The sequence below is a fragment of the Phocoena phocoena genome, chromosome 2 (genome assembly GCF_963924675.1).
Source record: "Phocoena phocoena chromosome 2, mPhoPho1.1, whole genome shotgun sequence".
Lineage (NCBI taxonomy): Eukaryota > Metazoa > Chordata > Mammalia > Artiodactyla > Phocoenidae > Phocoena > Phocoena phocoena.
In genome coordinates, this window is record NC_089220.1 from 138,780,275 (window position 1) to 138,799,468 (window position 19,194).

General features: G+C 55.0%; 1 protein-coding gene and 1 non-coding gene across 2 annotated transcripts; one reads left to right on the forward strand and one right to left on the reverse strand.

Moving 5' to 3' along the window:
* Nucleotides 1–256: 256 nt before the first annotated feature.
* Nucleotides 257–16,510, reverse strand: POLG (DNA polymerase gamma, catalytic subunit). The gene is made up of 22 exons (XM_065872363.1): nucleotides 15,882–16,510; nucleotides 12,802–12,997; nucleotides 11,719–11,883; nucleotides 11,480–11,626; nucleotides 11,251–11,330; nucleotides 10,249–10,431; nucleotides 9,990–10,144; nucleotides 9,696–9,822; nucleotides 8,514–8,750; nucleotides 7,451–7,571; nucleotides 7,157–7,243; nucleotides 6,739–6,846; nucleotides 6,086–6,246; nucleotides 5,307–5,360; nucleotides 5,088–5,205; nucleotides 4,517–4,652; nucleotides 4,169–4,415; nucleotides 2,654–2,776; nucleotides 2,355–2,523; nucleotides 2,019–2,227; nucleotides 889–1,049; nucleotides 257–315 (listed from the first exon to the last, which is right to left on the reverse strand). Exons 1-22 carry the CDS (start codon nucleotides 16,508–16,510, stop codon nucleotides 257–259), a joined length of 3,672 nt encoding a protein of 1,223 aa, XP_065728435.1.
* Nucleotides 16,511–17,840: 1,330 nt separating this feature from the next.
* On the forward strand, nucleotides 17,841–17,913 carry TRNAR-UCG (transfer RNA arginine (anticodon UCG)). Its single transcript has one exon. It is a non-coding gene; the product is annotated as a tRNA-Arg (tRNA).
* The last annotated feature ends 1,281 nt before the right edge of the window (nucleotides 17,914–19,194 follow it).

Below are 19,194 nucleotides of genomic sequence, written 5' to 3' on the forward strand. Positions count from 1 at the left end.
TCACCCAGCAAGCAACAATGCCCCCTTGTCCTACAGCCTGCACCAGTGTTGGCATCTTGGTTCTGAACTAATTGCACCATCAGTTAGAGGCAATCATTCTTGGCAGGTCCTGCTACTGAAAAATGGCTGGCCTTAGGCAAGCCCTTTTGCAAAAAAGCACAGCTGAAAGCCTGAGTTTAGGAGCCTGCACTGCCCCGATGAAGCTCCACGGGAGCAAATACAGAGCCTCCAGACAGAGCTATGGTCCAGGCTGGCTTCATTTTTCCAGGGAGCCTTTGGTGAGTTCAATTATCTGGTAAATATCCAGTGCTTCACCTGAAAAATAGTGCAAATTGGTTAGGATGCTTCCTCAAGAATTGTTAACTCAGGTCAGAAGTGAGAAAAGGAACTTAATTAACGTTAAGGTCAAAAAGTACGAAAGGGTTCAGAGTAATTGCCAGGAATGGTAATGTTACATTTGGGGAGGATCTGTTTTCTTTTTTGTATAAAATAAGTTTATCTTAGATACATAGAAAATAAGCTTTTTGATTTACTTGTTTGGCACTCAAAGCACAGTTTTTTCACTTAAGAATGTACTTTGACTTTATACAGTAAATCTTCAAACATTTCCGTTGTGGTTGAAGAGGGAAGGGAACAGATGGAAGAAACCAGAGTTTCAAACATTCCTTCATTTACTGTGAACAGCTTTCTAGAAACACATGCCTTTGTGATTTGAGCATCATGCTCACTTTGGAGCCAGGGCACATTATAAACTGAAACAGCCCAGAACACAGCACAAGAAGTAGACTTCTTATCCTCTGGTGCCCCAAGCTTCGTGTTGCCCAAGACCACTTTCTATGCCTAACGTCCTACGAGTGCGTAACGAGGAACAAAGGTGTTTGTGCTCACCCTCGGGAATCCCGTATCTCCTTTCCATCCCAGTTGGGTTGGAAGGGGTTTTACAATCCATGGTCACTTCCTTCCTGAGGCACTGGTCGATATCGACTGTACTGAAAAAGGCGACTGACTGGGGCAAGTCATTCAGACCCAGCTTGTAGGCAAACATGCACCTGAAAGAGACCCGACCTCCTCTCACAGTCATGTCCCTGCTGTGAATCCAGGAGAGATGACCTGGTATCCGTAAGGCAGAGCCTCCCCGCAGCCAGCTCTGTTCACTTAGCAAAGAAAGCTGAAGGGCCAGCACTGCCCGCTATCCAGCAGCCGAACACCTCCCGCTGAGACACGTGCAATTATGGACTCAAAACACACCTGTTTTTTTCCAGTTTGGTACACTTTATTGATGTCAAAATTTCAATTATTGGGCCAGAATTTGAATATATGAGGACTTTCATTAGCTCTGTTAAACATAACCCCCCCCCCCCCAGGAGATGATTAAGAGGGCAGCGGAGACAGTGTTGAGTATTGTAAAACATTCATTATTTACCCATTAATCAGGATAGATCATGGTTCCCAAACTGGTTCTGGGGCAGATCAACATGAAACTGTAACATCATTAATGTAACCATATAAACTAGGAATTTTACTACAAAAAAAAATAATATATAAAAAAATATGTTTTTAAAATCACATTTGAGTTTCCCCATTAACAATGTTTTCTGTCAGTATTCAGAATAACAAACTTCTGGCACTTAAGAATTAACATTTACGAATGGAAGAAAGTATCTGTTTTCTACGGGTTGAGAAGAGCCTCTGTCATTTTGATTTTCAAAACAGAAAGGTGTGTTCTGAGGGGAGCACAATTTGAGAACTACTCTTTGGAACAACTGCCCTGGCTTCTACCTTCTCACCACCTCAGTGATCTAGTCTTGGTATATGACACTTTCAATCCCCCCAAAAATTTTTTCTAAAGGTTGAGGCCAGTCTTTTTTAAGACTGCTACAAGTTTTAAAAATCAGAGAGAAAAGTGGGAACATTTATTTCTGGGGGGGGGGTATGAAAATTCAGATCATGCTCAGCCTGGTCCAAGCCCCACATATCTGGTATATAGTCATGCCAGAGAGGCCACGGGCCTTGCCTACCTGGTCAAGAGGTTGGTGATCTGCAGGGCAAGGGCAGCGCGGTAGCGGTCCTCCTCCCGCACCAGGTAGCGAACCTCATCGTGGATGCTGATGCAGAAGCGCCCATCAATGGCAAACTCCTCAAACAGCCACTTCATGGCCACAAGCATGAGGTGTAAGTAGTCCACAGCGGAGCTCTGCACCACCCAATTCACACGGCTGGTCATAAACTGGGGAGGGAAGGTAGGCACAGGCGAGAAGGGTTAAACCACATACCAATTCACTAGAGCAGGAGGTAGTACAGGAACCCTGCCCTCCCTGCGACCCTCTCCCCATGTTCCAAGGGTAGTAGGATACCTCCCCCTGGACAGCAGAGGGCTCCAGGGCTCGGGTAATGCGGCAGCCCAGCACCGGGGTACGTGGTGTGTCAGACATCGCAATGCTCTCCAGCTTATTGAACATTTCTGACTCTGTGCCCCCCATCCAGGCTCGTTCAGCAACCACCTCCCACTTCTTCCATTGTGATCTGGGGGGCAAGGAACAAAGAGAGGGCAAGCTTTGTCTTTTAGCATCTTAGAGCTAAAAACAAAGCATCCCAGCTTTCCCCAGGCCAGCCCAGACCCGCCCTCCATCCTTAACACACAGACAGTTCTCACTTCCTAGAAGCTTCTCTCTGGATCTTGCGTAGATCCTGCAGGGAAACCCAGCCATCCTCGGTCCTGTCCACAGGGAGGTCCAACTCCCTCAGCAGCCACTCGCCCTCATCTGACAGCCGATACCTTGAGGGGGGCGGGTGCAGTGTCACAACTGTCATTCCCACGGGAATGCCTCTTCTATGCCAAACCCTGGGCTAGGAGTGTTCAATCCCCTCTCCACTTCCACAACCACCCTGGGGTCGTGCCTTTCCCCTACAAGCTCCACTTCAGAGGGGGAAAAGGCTCAGAGATACTAAGTGACTTTGTGGGATCACACAGCCAGGAAGAGGTAGAGCCTAGATAGGAACCCAGGATTCTGGGGACTACATGAGGGTAGCCCAATAAAGGACATACTCCAACACGAGAACCACTACTGTTATTATTGTCCTAATGCCCTAGACACTGCACTGCCCCATGACCAGCAGGTGGCATGTAGTAGTCCAGAAGGCAGCAAGAGCTATCACCCCACATTGCAGGGGGGAGGGGGGGGCGGTGCGCGTAGGGGGGATAGAACAGGCTACTCCCTGAAAGGGAGAGGACAGAAGACAGAACCTACAGCCAGGCCCGACTGAACCTTCTCAGTCCCCACTGCCCCAGACTCCCAGATTCAGTGCAACTTCAGACATCACCAGGCTCGTCTCCAGATGGCTCCAGAGCCACGCCACTCACCTGTTCAAAGGTGCACCAGGGTTTCCCCACCACCCCTCAGTCCAGACTCCTCTGTGAGGCCAGCAAAGGTTTCCACAACTAAGGCCCAACCTCTTCTGTCGTCACTGCCTTGCCTCCGCCAGCACACACCGCCTACGGTGCATGCCACCCCCAACCCCATGTCCTCCTCTCACCTCCCTGGACAATACTCGGCTCCCCTTTTCTGCCTTTATGCAGTTACTACTTAACTGTTATCACTTAGCTTTTAGTCTTTCCATGAGGAGGTCAGCTAATTTAACGTGGACACCGTGTATTATACCCACGCAAGTTGTAAAGGCACCTCTCCTCCCTCACACTCGATTCAGGAACCCTCCTAGGAGGCTGCTGAGGCCCTGAGCAAACAACAGGTACTATGGGCGGAAGCAAACAAGCCTGGGAAGGCTTTCTCCTCTGTCAAAATCAGTTTAAAGTCTCTGGTTTTCCATAGGCCCTCCTGTCAGCTGTCCTACTAAACCGCCTGCTGCACTTGCTCTCACTCCCTTTAGGCACGTGAGTTTGCAACCCCACGTTACTGTTCACTCTGCATGACCAGAGCTCTGACAGCATAACAAAAGCACAGCTTTAACTCTATGAGGAAAACTGAGCATTAAGCAAGCAGATGTCACAACCCAAGGACAAACCACCCTAGAACTAGGTCACAGGGGTCTGGAGGAAGAGGGGCCAGGTGAGGACTCACGTAATGGGAAGAGGTAGAAAAGAATGGGGCGGTAAAGGTAGTAAAGCAAGCCTGAGGCCCTGGGGTAACGTGGATGGGAGAGGCACCCTCACCTGCGGAGGCCCTTGGTGACCGCATACATCTGTCGGGCCTTCTCAGCCGCCTCCTGCCGCGTGAGCCGGTGGTTGAACTGCATTAGCAGGCGCTCAGCGAAAGGCTGCCCGGCCCCGTAGATGCGGCCATAGTTGAAGACCTTGGCGTGCTCACGGCTGATGCCCACTGTGGCAGCTGTCTTACTGTGTAGATCGGTGCCCCTGCTCTTCCTGCCCTGCAGTGTCATCCACCCAAAGGCTGTGCAGCCTGGGGGGCGAGGCAGGAGTGAGAAAACAGTCTTCAGAAATAATCCTCCTGGCGAGGCATCAGGCTGCCACCGCTTTGCTCCAGCCCCGGCTCCTGCTCACCGTGCATGCCGGCAAAGTGGGCGTCTCCAAGCACAGCTGCAATCCACAGCTCCTGTGAGTCCACATCAGCACCCACGAGGATGTAGCCGGGTGGGGCCTGCACCATGGCCTTCAACTCACTGCCTACTCGGTCAGGCTGCAGGAAGAGTGAGGTCAGCCCCGACCTAGATACCCCAGTACACTCCTCCCACCCATCCCTGGAGCCTGACTAGACTGAGAATGCTGGAGCCCTTCCTGAGGGGATGGTTTTAAGGAATGCCAGCCAGCAATGCCCCAAACTCCACAGTTCCAGGTAAAGAATCCCTGCTCCGTGCCTGGCTCTATACCCAGCCCCATCTAGACTCCACAATAGCTGTGCCTAGCATGCCTTGTCAATGTCTGGCCAGGAGCAGGTGCCCAGAACATACTTGCTGGAAAGCTGGATGAGTTGTGAAGCTAGATTTGAACTTGAGTCCTGCCTGACCCAGATCTTAGGTTCCTTTTCATGCTCCTCAGCAAAGTCCCTCTGCAACCCCAGCTTCTAGACACACAGGAGAGAAAGGGCAGGACCAGAGGTGCAGAGGACACATACCCGGGCGTTGCTGGCAGTGAGCCATGTGGGCTCTACAGCCCGTCGAGTGATGGTGCCAGCGGTCACAACCTGGGGCAGGATGGCCCCATAGCGGCCTTCCTCATCATAGTGTGGGTGCCTGGGGGGGGGGGGGGGCGGGGACATGAGGCTCAGCAGCTTGCTTGGGTCCTAGGACCCGCCCCCGTTTTCCCGTTCCCACAACCACTTGCCAGGACATACCTGGTCACAGCACGGGGCAGAGCTGACCTGGGCAGCCACACCACCATCTGGGAGCTATGGGGACAGACGGGTTGCTCAGCACAGCCATAGGGAGCACACACTCCATATCCCCCATCACAACACGGCCCTCATTTGCCCAGCTTTGGGGGTTGCTGTGCCCCCTCCTTGCCCAGCCTCAACCCTTTTCCCACTGACTTGACTCAGGATGGGCCTAGCATCTACCGTCTAGGAGCATAAGCCACCGGGAACTAGCTAGGCATCTGAGGCAGCTTCGGCCCCCGTCCTGGAGTATCCATGAGGCACCCAGCACCAGCCCTGCCACCACTGCCTTTTCCAGGCTCAGGGCAGACTTTACCAACCCATCACAGCACCCTTCTCACAAGAGTGTGCCGCTGGCAGCCACAGACCCCTCAGAACTAGCCTTTGACCCATTTGCCATTCCCAGCCTACAGGACCCACTCCCAGCCCCCAACAGAGCTTACAGGCTACTAGCCCTCCATGGAAGGGGCCACAGAGCTGGGAGGGGCCGCCAAGGTCCTACAGTACCACTCTTTTTACATAACAGGGAAACTGCAGCTGGAGAGGGAACGAGCCTTGCCCACGGTCCCATGGCATCAGGACCACAAGCAGCCAGGCCTCTAGACCAGGCTGTCCCTCCACTGCAGCACAGGCTGTCAGGGGCCCCTGGGTGGAAGGCAGGGGAAGGGATCCCAAGACTGCAGTAACCCGGCCAGAGGCACGGAGAGACAGCATGTCTCTGCCCTCCCACAGTGACCCACCTGATACGTTTATGGGCATTCCTCCAAAAAGAAATCATTTTGTTGATTTCCAAGGCACGGGGCCCCCTGGCACCTCCTGGGCCAGCCTGCAGGGTGCCGTCCTCCATCTTGGGCAGGAAGTCTTTGGCAAAGGGGCTGCCCACATTGCAGCTGTTACCATCCTGAAGAGAGCAAAGGAAGCAGGGGCTGGAGGCACACGGCAGACCCCTAGCTGGGGAACTGATGCCCTGTGTGCCTGGGCTCTGCCCATCACTGAGCCCACAACCTCAAGCAGAGCGGTCTGGGGCAAATTCCTGACAGCAGCGCGCGTGCACACGCACACACACACACCTAGCTCCCCTCACACACACCTAGCTCCCCTCACACACACCTAGCTCCCCTCACAGTAAGAGCCATCAGTCAACAGATCCTATCATGTACCAGATGTGGCACAGACACCTGACATACCCTGTGTCATTTAATTCCACCACCATGCCCCTCACCACCCAATTTTCAGAAGGAAGACAAAGTCTCAGAGAGATGACAACATTTGTCTGAGATCATACTCTGCGCCACTACTACCAGCATTCCTGCAAAAAGGGAGTCTCCCTGTTTGAGTCACTCTGGAGGCCTACTGTGCACCCTGAGCACAGCGAGGACACCAGGACACACACCTTGTGAGGCAGCTTGAAGAACCAGCAGCCGGGGATATCCACATCATTGTAGGGTCCGTTGCCATGGTGATAAGCTGGCTGGCTGGCTTTTGGGCCACCAGCAGCAGTCTGTGGGGGCCACACACCTAGATCAGGCCCTGCTCCAGCACCTGCATTCAGCGAGGGCCATGGGGTTGGGGGTGGGAAAAGGGCCTGAAATGGCAAGCAGGTAAGCTGGGAAATGACAGGATGGCTATGAGGTCTCAGGCTTCCTCCTTGGCCTCCAACAAGTATGGGGCCACCCAAAGGCAGGGCAGCCATCTCCCAGCTCCCCAAGATCCTGGGAATTCTCTGGGGGGAAAGAGCTACTTGGGCACAAGAGGAGGGCCCTGCCACCCAACACCCACCCAGACAACCCCTGAGCAGGTGCCCAGCTCACCAGAGCTGGGGGTTGACCTGGAACTGCCACTCGCAAGTTCTCCATCCTGGCCTCGGCCTCCACTTCTAAGCAGCCCATTTCTTCCACCTGGATGGGCCCAGGTACCAAGGAAGTGAAGCAGAGGGCTGGCTTGGCCCAAATCCACCACCCCTCCCTGCGACACACAGACAGCCCAGGACAGCCTGAGGTGGACAACCGAGCACATCCAGCACCCCGCTCCCACCCAAAAGGCCACCCCTTCCTTGAGGGAACAGAGCCCCCTCCCCAGAGCTCAGGCTCAGAGCCCGCCCTCACCGTCTGCCACATGGTGCCGCTGTCGGTGAGCAGGAACTCCTCAGCCAGGTCTGCCTCCTGCGGCTCCAGCTGCTGCTTCCCCTGTTCAAGACAGTGCTTCCTGTACAGGGACTCGATGGCTCTGCGCAGAGAACAGCAGCAGCAGCCTCTGGTTACCGGGTGCCCCCTCCGGGCCAGGCAGCTCGCTGGGGGCCTTCCGTGATTCCCTCCGTTTAGCCTCAGAATCAGCTCTGGGGTGGAAGTGGACAGCACTTCCCCTGGTTCATAGACAGGGAGTGACAAATTGAAAATGACAGCACAGTGGTGGCAGGCTGGGTTTCGAGGCCTGGGCTGACTCAAATCTAAGCGCTTCTCCCCAGAGCCGCCACCTCCCCGGTTAAAGGTCTGGGAGCCCAGCAGTGGGAAGTCAGGGCTGGGCCCTGCCCCAGGCTGGCTCCTGTCCGCTCATCCATCCTTCAGCTGCAAAGGGGCAGACTGATCCCTGCCCCTCTGTCCTAAGGCCCCACGGGTGGTTCAGGCTGCCCCGCAGAGCCAGGACTCTCAATTCTGGGCCACTTCAAGTGCTATGGCTTCTCCCCAACACCTGCCTGTCAAAAGCTCAAGGGTTTGTGAGCTCAGACAAGAAACTGACTTCCCTAGGCCTTTGTTTTGCCAACTCTAAAATGAAGATAACCACGAGACTGCCTGGGAAACAAACAAGGGAAGCACTGTAAAACGTTTATTAACACAGGATATAATCAGTGCTCAATAAATTACACTCAAAAAAGGGGGACAAAGCTCATCCCCTGTCACTTCCAACAGCCCTCCCTCTGCACACTCCTGTGAGGGCAGCTGGGCTGCCAGGCCCAGGAGCAGGGCCTCAGTCCCACCCGCTCCAAGCACCATGCCCTCAGCCCCACAGGGCTCTGAGATCCAGACAGAAAAGGCAGCCACCAAACAAAGAACTAGAACCCAGACTCTCAGACCCAAGCTCTTTCCACTAGCCTAGGTGGGTTTGGTCTCTCTAGCCAAGGGGAAGGGGTGCCTAGCCTCCAGCCCCTTCCTCCCTGAGCCAGAGCCTTACGTGTAGGGGCAGGCCACCCCAGCTGACGTTAGGCCGCTGCCTGGTGGCACCTTAGCCAGGTTGTCCCGCCGCCCGGGCACCAAGTATCCCCAGCCATGCCGCTCCGAGTAGTGCAGAGGGAAGCCGTCCCAGGTCAGCGCCATGAGTTTAGGTGTGACCCGCATCTGGAGACTGAGGAGACTGGGGCCTGGGGTCCACGCAGGGTCATCTAGCCGGGGACAGAGCTTCCGATACCACCTATGCCCCGCCAGAAGAGAGCAGTGTCATGGTAGTCGGGGGAGGACAGTGTGTGACGGCAAGGGCCCCACCCACTCTCCAAGACCCCAAGGCTTTCTGGTGACCTCGGCCTACAGTCACCATCCCTTCCCTCTGGGATACAGCCAGGACCCCCACGGAGTCCTCTAGAATAATTCGAATATCCCAGAAGGAAAGATCCTAGGTCAGCCCCCCTGTACTACTCAGAAGTCAGGACCCACATGCATAACCTAGGGCTGGACTCCTTCCCCAGCTCCATTTCATGCAGGGAGCAAGTAGATCTGCCCTCCCACCACTGCTCTAGAGGCACACCAGAGCCTTCAGAGCTCCATCCCTCACGTGCTGTTCACCGGAGCCAACACAAGGGTGAGGCAAGTGAGGCACTCAGGGCACAAAATTTAAGGCGGCCTCATCTCAGGCAAATGTAAAGTTGGCACTCTGCTGTTCACCCTGGCTGCCCCTATTTTCTCATCTCTGCCATTCTATGGGGTGTGAATGAAGGGTCACCTCCTCAAGGAAGCCTTCCTTGATTTCCCCAAGCAGAGTCAGGCACTGCCTCAACACTGATGACTCTTCTGTCTCATCATGGATATAAACTCCAGCTGCGCTGGCTGGTCTGCACAACTGGCTCCTCCCAGGGAGAAGCTACTAGAAAGAAGGAGTTATGTTCCTATTTGTACTCTCAGAGGCTACTGTGAGGCCCAGCACACAGCAGGTGCTTAGTGCACTTGTACCGCTTAAGTCCAGTGACCCAGGAGTCAGAGCAAACTAGTGAGCAGGACTGGAAGACAGCAGGAACAGATGGCAGCAGGTTAGTAAGGGCCCATATGCACACCACCCCCTGTGCTGGGGCCCAGAATAGAGGTGTCCCAGGGTGGAGGGAGGGGTAAGGATGGCTGCTGGACATGTTAGGGAGACAGGGCTTACCCTGGGTGCCCAGGAAGGTGCTGGGGCCGCTTGGGCAGGAGCTCTGTGGTCCCCCTGAGCTGCTCCAAGCAGGCGCGGGCCATGACATCTCGCTGAAACTCCTCCTCCTCACTGGGGGGGCCAGGGTCTGCACAGGGTCGGGGAGGACAATCAGGACCAGAGGAGGGTCTCTCACAAAGGCCTGCCCAGCCTACTCATGTCCAGAAGGCCAGAGCAACCCCTTCCAAGGGACCCCCCGGTCCCAGGACCTTCCCAGGGTCCATCCCTGCCCCACCTCCCACCCATGCTCCCCACCTTCCTGATCCTTGGGATCCCCAGGAGCCTTGGGCCCCTCGACAGGCAACTTGCTGGCTGCGGCCGGCTCCTTCGCCTTCACCTTCTTTGCCTTCTTCTGCTTAAATTCCTGCAGGTCCCACTCTAGGTCCCAGAGCCAGGGATCTTCTTTGTACCTGCACAGCCAGTCCACCAGGGCAGGGCTAAGGCCAAGCCGAAGGCCAGCCCTCCCACCTGCCCATCCCCTGCAGGGGGATCCAGCCGCCCAAGGCCTGGCTACCTCTCTCCTGAGAGCAGCTGGCAGGCATCGTTGGCCAGGTCCATCAGTGACTTCTTCATCTCCCACTGGAGCTCCTCGTAGGTGCTCTGTGCCTCCGCCAGGTAACGCTCCCAGTTCTGGTTGACGGGCAGGTAGGAGACACCCATCTCCAACATGCCAGCCAGAGTCACCGGGTGGGGACACCTTGAGGACAAACACCAGGGCTGCCATAAATGACCACAGGAGGCAAGGCTTTGGCCCAATCCCTGGGCCAGCCTGGCGATCCTCAACCCAACCACCCACGTCAGAGAGACAGGGGTTGAAACCCCAACTCTACCGTCTCCCAGCCATGAGACCCTGGCTAAGTCACTTCATCTCTCTGAGCCTAAGTTCCTTCATCTATAAAATGGAAATAATATCATCCCATCCTCAGGGGTAATGGGGGGAATGACAGATCACAAAAATGAAAATGGCTGCCATTTGCCGAGTAATGACTAAGCGCCAAGCACTGTGCTACAACCCCCCACACACAAAAGATCATACAAGAACCTCACAACTGTAGTCAAGTATATTTGTGTATGTTTCACAGATAAGAACATTGAGGCTCAGGGAAACCAAGTAACTTGCCCAAGGTCAAATGAGTTGGATAGGATAATTAAGATTAGAACCAGGTCTGGCTGACACTTATGACTCTGACCACATCATAAAACTGACTCACTAGCAAACATAACCAAGACGGATGTGAAGTCCTTGGCTCAGGATGTGGGTTCAGAGACGGTGCTTAGCAAACCAGGGCCAGGCACATGAAACAAGCACAGCCTCAGCGCCCCCCTCCAGGGCCTCTGTAGAAACCCCAGAGTCCAAGGCCCAGGTGGCCACCACTGGACAGAGTGGCTCCATGCTCTCAGCCCAGAAAGGCTAAGGCCCCCAGCCTGAGAAAGGCCCAGCACCACCTGGTTACGGTGGGCCCGGGTACCAGGAACCCACTGACCCCCATGGGTTCCCAGAGGGGCTCTCCCTCACCTCTCCAAGAAGAGCGGTAGCTGCTGCTGGAAAACCTCATAGGTGGCCCACACGTCCTGGGCACAGTACTGCATCAGGTCCTGGCACAGGCGACAGGAAGGCGCTGGGTGGGCAGCCATCCCACTACCACCACCGGGCCTCTCAGGGTCAGGTCTGGCAGCTACACTCCCCAGGGTCACTAGGGGTCTGCCACAGCCCATGTCCCCAGAGCCCCTCTCCACCACCATACCTGGAAGTTCTCACGGATGTCCTTCATGCTACCCTTGACAAACAGCTCGCGGGGCTCCTTCTCTAAGCGAGGCCCCCCCACGTAGAGGCTGTGCACGTCTGCCAGATTATTGACACTGCTGATATCCAGCCAGTCCCAGGATGAGATCTGGAGGCCAGAGCAAGGGACACGGCAGATAAGCTCAGTCTCAAGCCAGACAGGCCGGCCGGGGAGGGGGGCTCCCCACAGTGTGCTCTCACCGCTGGGCCGTTGGCTTTGCTCTGGGATTTCTGGCCTCGCTGTGTGGGGTGCCGGGCCTTGCGCTTGCCCTGCTTGGCTGCCATCCACAGACTGCGCTGGAAGCTGCTTAGCCCTGAGATGGCCATGTGCATGCTCATGGTGTCCAGGAAGCGCATGTGGGAGCCCTGAGGAAGAGAGGCTGCAGCTGAGGGGCCAGCCTACCCCTGCTTCGGCACTTCAGCCCACCAGCCCCACCTCAGCCTCCCCTCCCAGCCCACAGCCTCCCAGCGCTAAGGAGTGTCTTCATGCTTGCTCACGCTTGTCCCTCCACCTTTGAGGGGCCTGCCTTCTCAAACCCTAGCCACGCTTGAAAGCGCAGGCCTGGTTGAATCCCAACACACAGGCCTTCCCAGCATCCAGCAACAGCTCCAGGGGCACCTTGGGAACAGAGTGGCCAAAATGAGGCCTTCCAAGCTATCAGGCTCGGCCCCCAGCCCTGCCGCTCAGAAGCTCTGTGGCCCTGGGCAAGTCAACAAGGCTGTCTGAGCCTCAGCACACTCAGCTAGAGGCTAAGGCTACTCTCACCTGCCCTGCCTTTCTCCTAGGGCACTTTTCACAGAATTAATTGCCACAACTATGGTTCTGAGTATTTGATGCGTGCACTGTTCAAACCCTCTCAACAATCCTATGAGGTAGCTTCCGCCATCTCCCTCTCTTTACAAATAAGGAAACTGAGGCTCAGTTTCCTTAGTTGTAAAAGGGATGTTAAGAGGCTCGAGCTGCTCACCAGTGGCCAAGGCAGGATGGCAGCCCAGGCCGTGGGGCCCACAGCCTCCAAAGACCCACGCTAAGCTCTAAAATGCCGCACAGGGATAAGGGCCATTAGTACCCTGTGACAACTGAGGTCCTGTGCCAGGCAGACCCTAGGGACAGAACAGCTGGGTACAGGGACCACGGGCAGGGCTGGTCAACAGGAGGCCCTGTAGCTTCTACAAAGACGATGGAGGCACTGGCCAGGAAAAGCAATGCCTTCCCTAGCCACTGAGAGCAGGGCTCTTAGCCCATCCGGTGTCAGAGCCTGCATTTGGCCCCATGAACCATACCTGGATCAGGTACTGCTCCCTGATATGGGCCCGGTCGAAGCACACGTTGTGCCCCACCACTAACTGCTCCTGCCAGTCTCGCTGGGTGGGGCCGCCGGCACTGGCAGGGACCTCCAGGGGAATGAGGTCAGCCGGCGACAGCTGGCTGGTCCAAGAGTAACGCTCTTCCACCAGCCGCCGGCTGCACCAGGAATACCTGAGGGAGGTGAGAGGCAGGCAGGTTCAGCACGGAGGCATTCAAGTTCCACCCCACAATCCCCACTGCACACCTACCACCACATGCCAGGCCCTACGCTAGCAGCTGGGGGTACAAGGGAGACCACGGGGTGCTCCCAGAGCTAGAGGTCGGGCGGAGTGCTGCCCGGGTATGTGTTGGGAATGCGGAGGAGTTACAAAAGCCTCTTTACTTTTCAACCTCCACAGAGAGAAAGGGAGCTAAGTGCCACGGTCCCGGGGGTCCCAGATGGGCATTCAGCCCGGGCCATCAAGGTGTTTGTTACGCCCAGGGCTCACCAAGTCTGTGCTTGGCTCTGAGGTGTCTTAATGACCGTTATCAACCCTTCACGTTGATAAGCACAAAATGGCTAATGTTCAAAGTGCTAGTAAAGAAGAGAGACAATTGTAATAAAACCCAAAGTGGAATTTTTTTTTTAATTCAAAGTGGCAAAAAAAAAAAAAGACAAATGCTGCACACGGGTACAGGATGAATCATCTGACGGCTGGAAAGATTCTGAAGGACAAAGAGCAAATCACGCACCTTGTAGAAGGTGCTGTGTCTCTGAACAACCACCCTCAGTGAGAGACTGGGGAAAGTGCCAGAATGGAGGAAATGTATGCACATGTGCTAGGAAATATGTGCTAGGGTTGGGGTGGGAGGGGCAGGGGATGAGTGCTGCCTGCTGGGGGCCGGACACTGATTCAGGAAAAGGCTGGAGTTTGCTCAAGATCCACAAGACTAAGTGTGGGGAAATGGCTGCTGAGCAAAAGCCTTTTGTGAACCACAGATTACACCAAAGGGTCAAGGCCACTCAGCATCAAAGTGAGTGACGAGGCCACATGTGTGGCCACCACAGCTGCAAACAAGCTGCCCGTTTCCCTTACGGCGGGGAGGAGGGGTTATCTGCCGCAACAGATACAACAAACATAAAACTAGTTTCTTTGGGGGAAGGGGTTACCAGCAAAAAGAGGTTCCTAGTGTTAAACCTGGTAAAATCTAACTCACACTCCAAATGATGGGAAAACGCTCAGGGACTCAAGTTGAACCCTCCTCCCCTTTCGATTCAACATGTCAAAGCCCTCAAACAAACACAACACAGAAGAAAAGGCCGAAGGATGTCAAATATTTGAGGCTGTGGTGATGACAGGGACTTTAGTTGCAATAAAAAGCCAGACTGTTGTCAAGATCCGGGTCTGCAGCTGTATATGAGAACCATCTTGTTAAATTTATTTGTGATAAAAAAAGAAGAACGCCAAAATGCAAACACCTCTGGCAAATTTAAGATGAGTCAGGACCAATGCCGTTAACACTACACTTTTCCTGTGAATCTTAGATCGGTGTTGACAGCCTGTGTAATGTCCCTCTGGTCTGATGACCAAAGCCCTTACCAGCAGCCTTCGGGAAGCTGCCCTCTGGGCCATCCAAGGCTTTTCCCTCCCACTGGAAACTGCGGGCTGCTCAGGAACCTGATGTTACGCAGCCACGCAGCAGGGATGTGCCCAGGTTAAAAGTGGACTGCTGTCAGGGTCCCATCTGGCACCTCCCACCCTCCGCCATAGTCAGGCTCCCAGAAGGAAGGCCCCAGGATGAGCCCAGTCCTCAGCAATGACTTCTGCCGCCAGGCAAACTGCACAGTGCCCCCAGTACCACCGGCAAGAATGGAATGAGAATGAGAGGAGGATGGGAAGGACGGGGAGAGAAAGAGATGAAAAATTAGGAGAGGAAGAAGAAGGAAAAGAAAAGGGGGACTTCAGGGAAATTGGCCAAGAATGACCAAAAGATCAAAAAACAAGTTCTTCTTATCACTGGTTTCCTAATTTCCTTTCAGCCACCACAGTCTACTTTACTTTCTCAAATGATGGACAGCATTCCCTCTATTTTGACCAAGTTACACAGTAAGCACTGAGATTCTCATCTTAACTGGAACTACATCAATGAGGAATCATCTAGTTTTGCTCTTTTCAGCCGTTAATGCCTACCTTATCTATTTAGCCATGCTTTCACCATTTTCAACTGCATATTTAACATTTCGCAGCTTTCTTTACAAAGATGTAGCTTCCAATAGGAATAAAGAAACTGCCAACTTTTTTGCTGGCCATGCCTGAAAGCATTAAGGTTGTAAATAGTATTTTAATCCTGGAATGAAGAATAAAAAAGGGGAGAAAAGTACTGCCATCATTGTTTGAAAAAGAAACTTGGGTAGCACTTAGAAAGTTATTTAAAAAGAAAAGAGAGATTGAATATACCCTTTGGGGACAAAAATGCCTGCAAGCCTGCTTGGAAGGCTGGGGGAAGGAAGCAGTTTCTCAGCTGGGGGTGGTCACGGGTGGGGGGGGGCGGTTTCCCGAGGGGAGTGGGTATTTGGAAACACTGAAATGGGTCGGGGCTGCGAGGATTTGGTCTGGCATTTAAGGGAGCAGCTGGGGATGCTGAGTGTCCTACACTGCCTGAGCCATTCCCGCAAAAGGTAGGTTTCTCCTGCCCAAAATTACCAATAACATCCCCAAATGGAAACACTGTTCAAATGTCTTGGACTAACTTCTCAGGAAGCTACTAGGGCAAGTGGGAAGGCACCAAATCAAGGTGATCTCAAGTGGTCTCCCAGTCAGTCTCAAGTTCAACACACGTGATTCTCTGCACAGCCCCTATCACCACGTGACATTTGCTTGGGTGTTGTTTACTACCCATACCTTCCTACCAGAAAGTAAGGTCTGTAAATGCTGGGGTCAAGGCTTGTTTTAGTTCACCACTGAGTCCACAGTCCCTGGAAATCCGCCCACCAAACACATAGTGGAAGCTCACCAAACCATTAAGCTGGGCCCCCCACATGTGCTCAAGTCCCCTGACCCCTGCCCATACTCACCAGGCCGAGGGGGATATGGCCACCGCCAATGTGGGGCAAGTTCCCTCTGCCAAGCAGACCTCCACGTCGAACACCAGGGCCCGCTCCTCGGGGATGGCCACGGGTTCGGCCTCCCCCGCGGGGCCGTACCGGGTCCAGCCCTCCGCCCAGGCCCAGCTCGGGGGCCGGGGGGCCAGCTGGGCCTGCAATAACAAGTTGGCCGCCTCCAGGTAGGGCAGGCTCTGCTTCTGGGCCAGGAGGCGGAAGTGCTGGTCCAGGCTGCCCCCGTAGAGGGGCGGCAGGCGCAGCTCCACGTCGGGCAAGGGCGCGGCCGGCTGCCCCCAGAGCCCGTGCTTCTGCAGGTGCTCGACGCTGCGGCGCACCGCGGCCTCGCCGGGCATCTCCCCGCCGTGCCCGAAGATTTGCTCGTGAAGCCCTCTCGAGAGCATCTGGATGTGCAATGGGTTGTGCCGCAGCTGCCCGCCCTCCGAGGACGGCACTGGCTGCGGCGGCGGCTGCGGCGGCGGCTGCGGCTGCCCGTCGCTGGGGACGGGGCCGGAGGCGGAGCTGGAGACCCAACGCCCCGGAGCTGGAACCGGCCCTGGCCCGACGGTGGCGCCGGCCACCTTCCTCCAGAGCAGGCGGCTCATGGTTGGTGCAGGGAGCCCCCCGCTGGGAGTCAGCACACCTGGCTTTGGGCTCCAGCTTGGCAGCTTCTACTGGCTGAGAGACGTGGAGAGAGACACGTCCTGTCTCTGTTTTCCTGTCAGTGAAATGGTTCTGACCATGCCTGCCTTCCACCCACAAATCCTAAAGGAGACAGATGATATAGTGTTACTAATGACACACGTAACATGTGTGATATTAACAGCCATCATTCCTTAAGCATCTTCTGCGGCCCAGGCAGTGTGCCAGGCGCCTTTAGGTACATTTTCTCAGTGAATCATCAAACAACCTTGGGAAATAGCAATACCCCTCCTGAGGAAAACTGAGGTTCACGTAAGTTCATCAGGGAAGGTGAGAGACGTGGTTAAGAGGGCAAACTCTGAATAGGAGCACGCGGGTTTGAATGCCGGCTCTGGCTCTTACGAGACGTGTGACCTTGGTCAAGCTCCTTAGGCCCCAATTTCCTACTCTGTAAAATGGGGTTACGGATTCTACCTGTCATACAGGACTGCTGTTTGGGTGACACAGGGCGAACACGCCGCGCGGCCCGGCCCTCGGCAAGTCCTCGGCAAATGGTGACTGCCTTTATCGCAACCGCCGCAGCCCGAGGGCCTAGCGCCTTTAGGAGACAGCGCCCGGATTCGAACCCGCCAGGTGGGCCGACGTCCCGCGGGGCCCCGACCCACGCCTGAGCCCGGGCCCAGCAGGCCGAGGGCGCCCTGCAGGGGGCGTCGGCAGCGGCCCCCGCGCTCCCGGCCGCCCGCCCGCCCGCTAGCCTGAGCCCGGCGGCCGCGCCGCGGTGCGACCTGGGACCAGCCTCCGCCCAGCTCAGGGCCTCGCTCCCTGACTGGAGAGGGAGGGGCCGCGCCGCCGCTCAGGGACCCGGCCTCCCCTCAACGGCGAACCCGCCGGAAACCTCAGTCCGCCCGGTGCTTCCTGGTCTGCGGCTCCCGACCCCAGGCCGGCGACGCGGCGTCTCCCTCCGCGCGGCCTATGCAGCCTCGGGGTGGCCTGTGGCCTGCACCGAAGCAGTCCGCCTCGCTGGCAGCCGCAACTTCCCGTCTGCGCCCCGCTCACTCCCGCCGCTACCCGAGAGGCAAGAGGGAGACTCCCAGCGCGACCAATAGGAGAGCCAAAAGTGGACCGGTCCGCCCGCGGGGTGGGGAAGAAGGACTTCCGGGTGGGCCTTCTTGAAGAACTCTGGGAACCAAGGTCCAACCTCCCCTGCTCAAGAAGCAGATGGATTCGTCCTGGGCAAGCCGATGGGCGGTAATAATACTTTTTAGATTGTCTGAAGAGAGTAAACTAGCGGGTGGCCGCGTGGCCTAATGGATAAGGCGTCTGACTTCGGATCAGAAGATTGCAGGTTCGAGTCCTGCCGCGGTCGTAAGGGGTTGCTTATAATTTTTGCCTTATTCCTTCTTGGGAATTAAATACTGGAACAGTACGAAACGCTGTCGCCGATTACCACCTCACGTGGAAGTCTGGGAACACCAAGATCTGCCGAAATAACTACCCCCACACTCCACACCCAGTATGCCTCACTGAAATTGCTCCCTTACTTGCCCTGGGGGCGGGAGTAGTGGTATTTTTCTAAAATGTACCTGCCGGGCTCATACCCCCACGCTGGTAGAGTAGGGTGGGGGCATCCTACGCGGAAACCCCGATTTTAAATCAACTGATAAGTGGGAATAACAGAGATTCACGTTTGAGGGGAACACCCTCCCTCTCTTCATCCTGGGCAATTCTGATGGGTAAAAATACTGCCTTTCGTTGAACCCGAATCTGCCACCCGGTAGATTAAGCCCTCGCCCCGGCGCGTCCGGCTCCCCCACGCCTGAGGAGCTACCAGAGGTTGCCTTCCAGTCTTTGCTGGCTCCTATCTCTGCATCCACCTCCTGTTGCTCCAGGTGCCTCTGATAAACTGCAAAGCGCCGCAGAATAAGGCCCACGTGGATAACGAGAGCCTGGGAGTTGGATGCTGGAGACCCAGGAAAGCAAGGCTCAGAGAGATTTGAAACAGACCTGACACAGCTGACTAGGGACAAAACTCAGGTCTCACAAAAAGTGGGCGCCCACGTCCCAGGCCGTGCGTGTGCCAGGACACCGTGAACTGACTTGAAAAACAGACTTCGGTATTTTTCAGGGGTGTGGTTTGGGGATACCCAGGGAAACACACTCCTCCGCCTGTCCTGCGGACTGATCCCGCCCAGAGAGGCGGAGAGAAGCCCCAGACCAAGGCTTGTGAAGGTTGCACTGACGTTGAACCTAGATCCTTCCATACATTTCCCTTTTCTTTAAGTAAGAAATATTGTTTATACATTGTTCTAGATGTATTTAATATACACACAAATGTATTTTTTTTCTTTCTTTTGGCAAAAAATACAAGCAAATGAAAATTCAGTGTCTTAAAATCTAGGCTTTTTCACATAACCTTGTACCACTGATATTTAACAAAATGCCGAGAGAAGAGGTTCTCGGTTTAAATCAGGGACTCCCTAAATGGGGAAAACATTTTCATTATTTCTTCTAATCTCCTAGTGCAATTTAGCATTTCCTTCAATTATGAGGTTAGGCTACCAGCCACCGTAGTATCAGCAGCACCTGGGCCTTTGTCCCCAGTAGCAATCACAGATATGTCCATGACACATTACAGTTGCTGCAGATT

Coding starts and splice junctions, on each gene's coding strand:
- POLG (XM_065872363.1), bottom strand. CDS start 16,510: ATGAGCCGCCTGCTCTGGAGGAAGGTGGCCGGCGCCACCGTCGGGCCA. Junction 11,331..11,479: donor ACATCCGTGAGAACTTCCAG/GTATGGTGGTGG, acceptor CGCCTGTGCCAG/GACCTGATGCAGTACTGTGC. Junction 7,244..7,450: donor GCGGCACCATGTGGCAGACG/GTGAGGGCGGGC, acceptor GGGCCCATCCAG/GTGGAAGAAATGGGCTGCTT.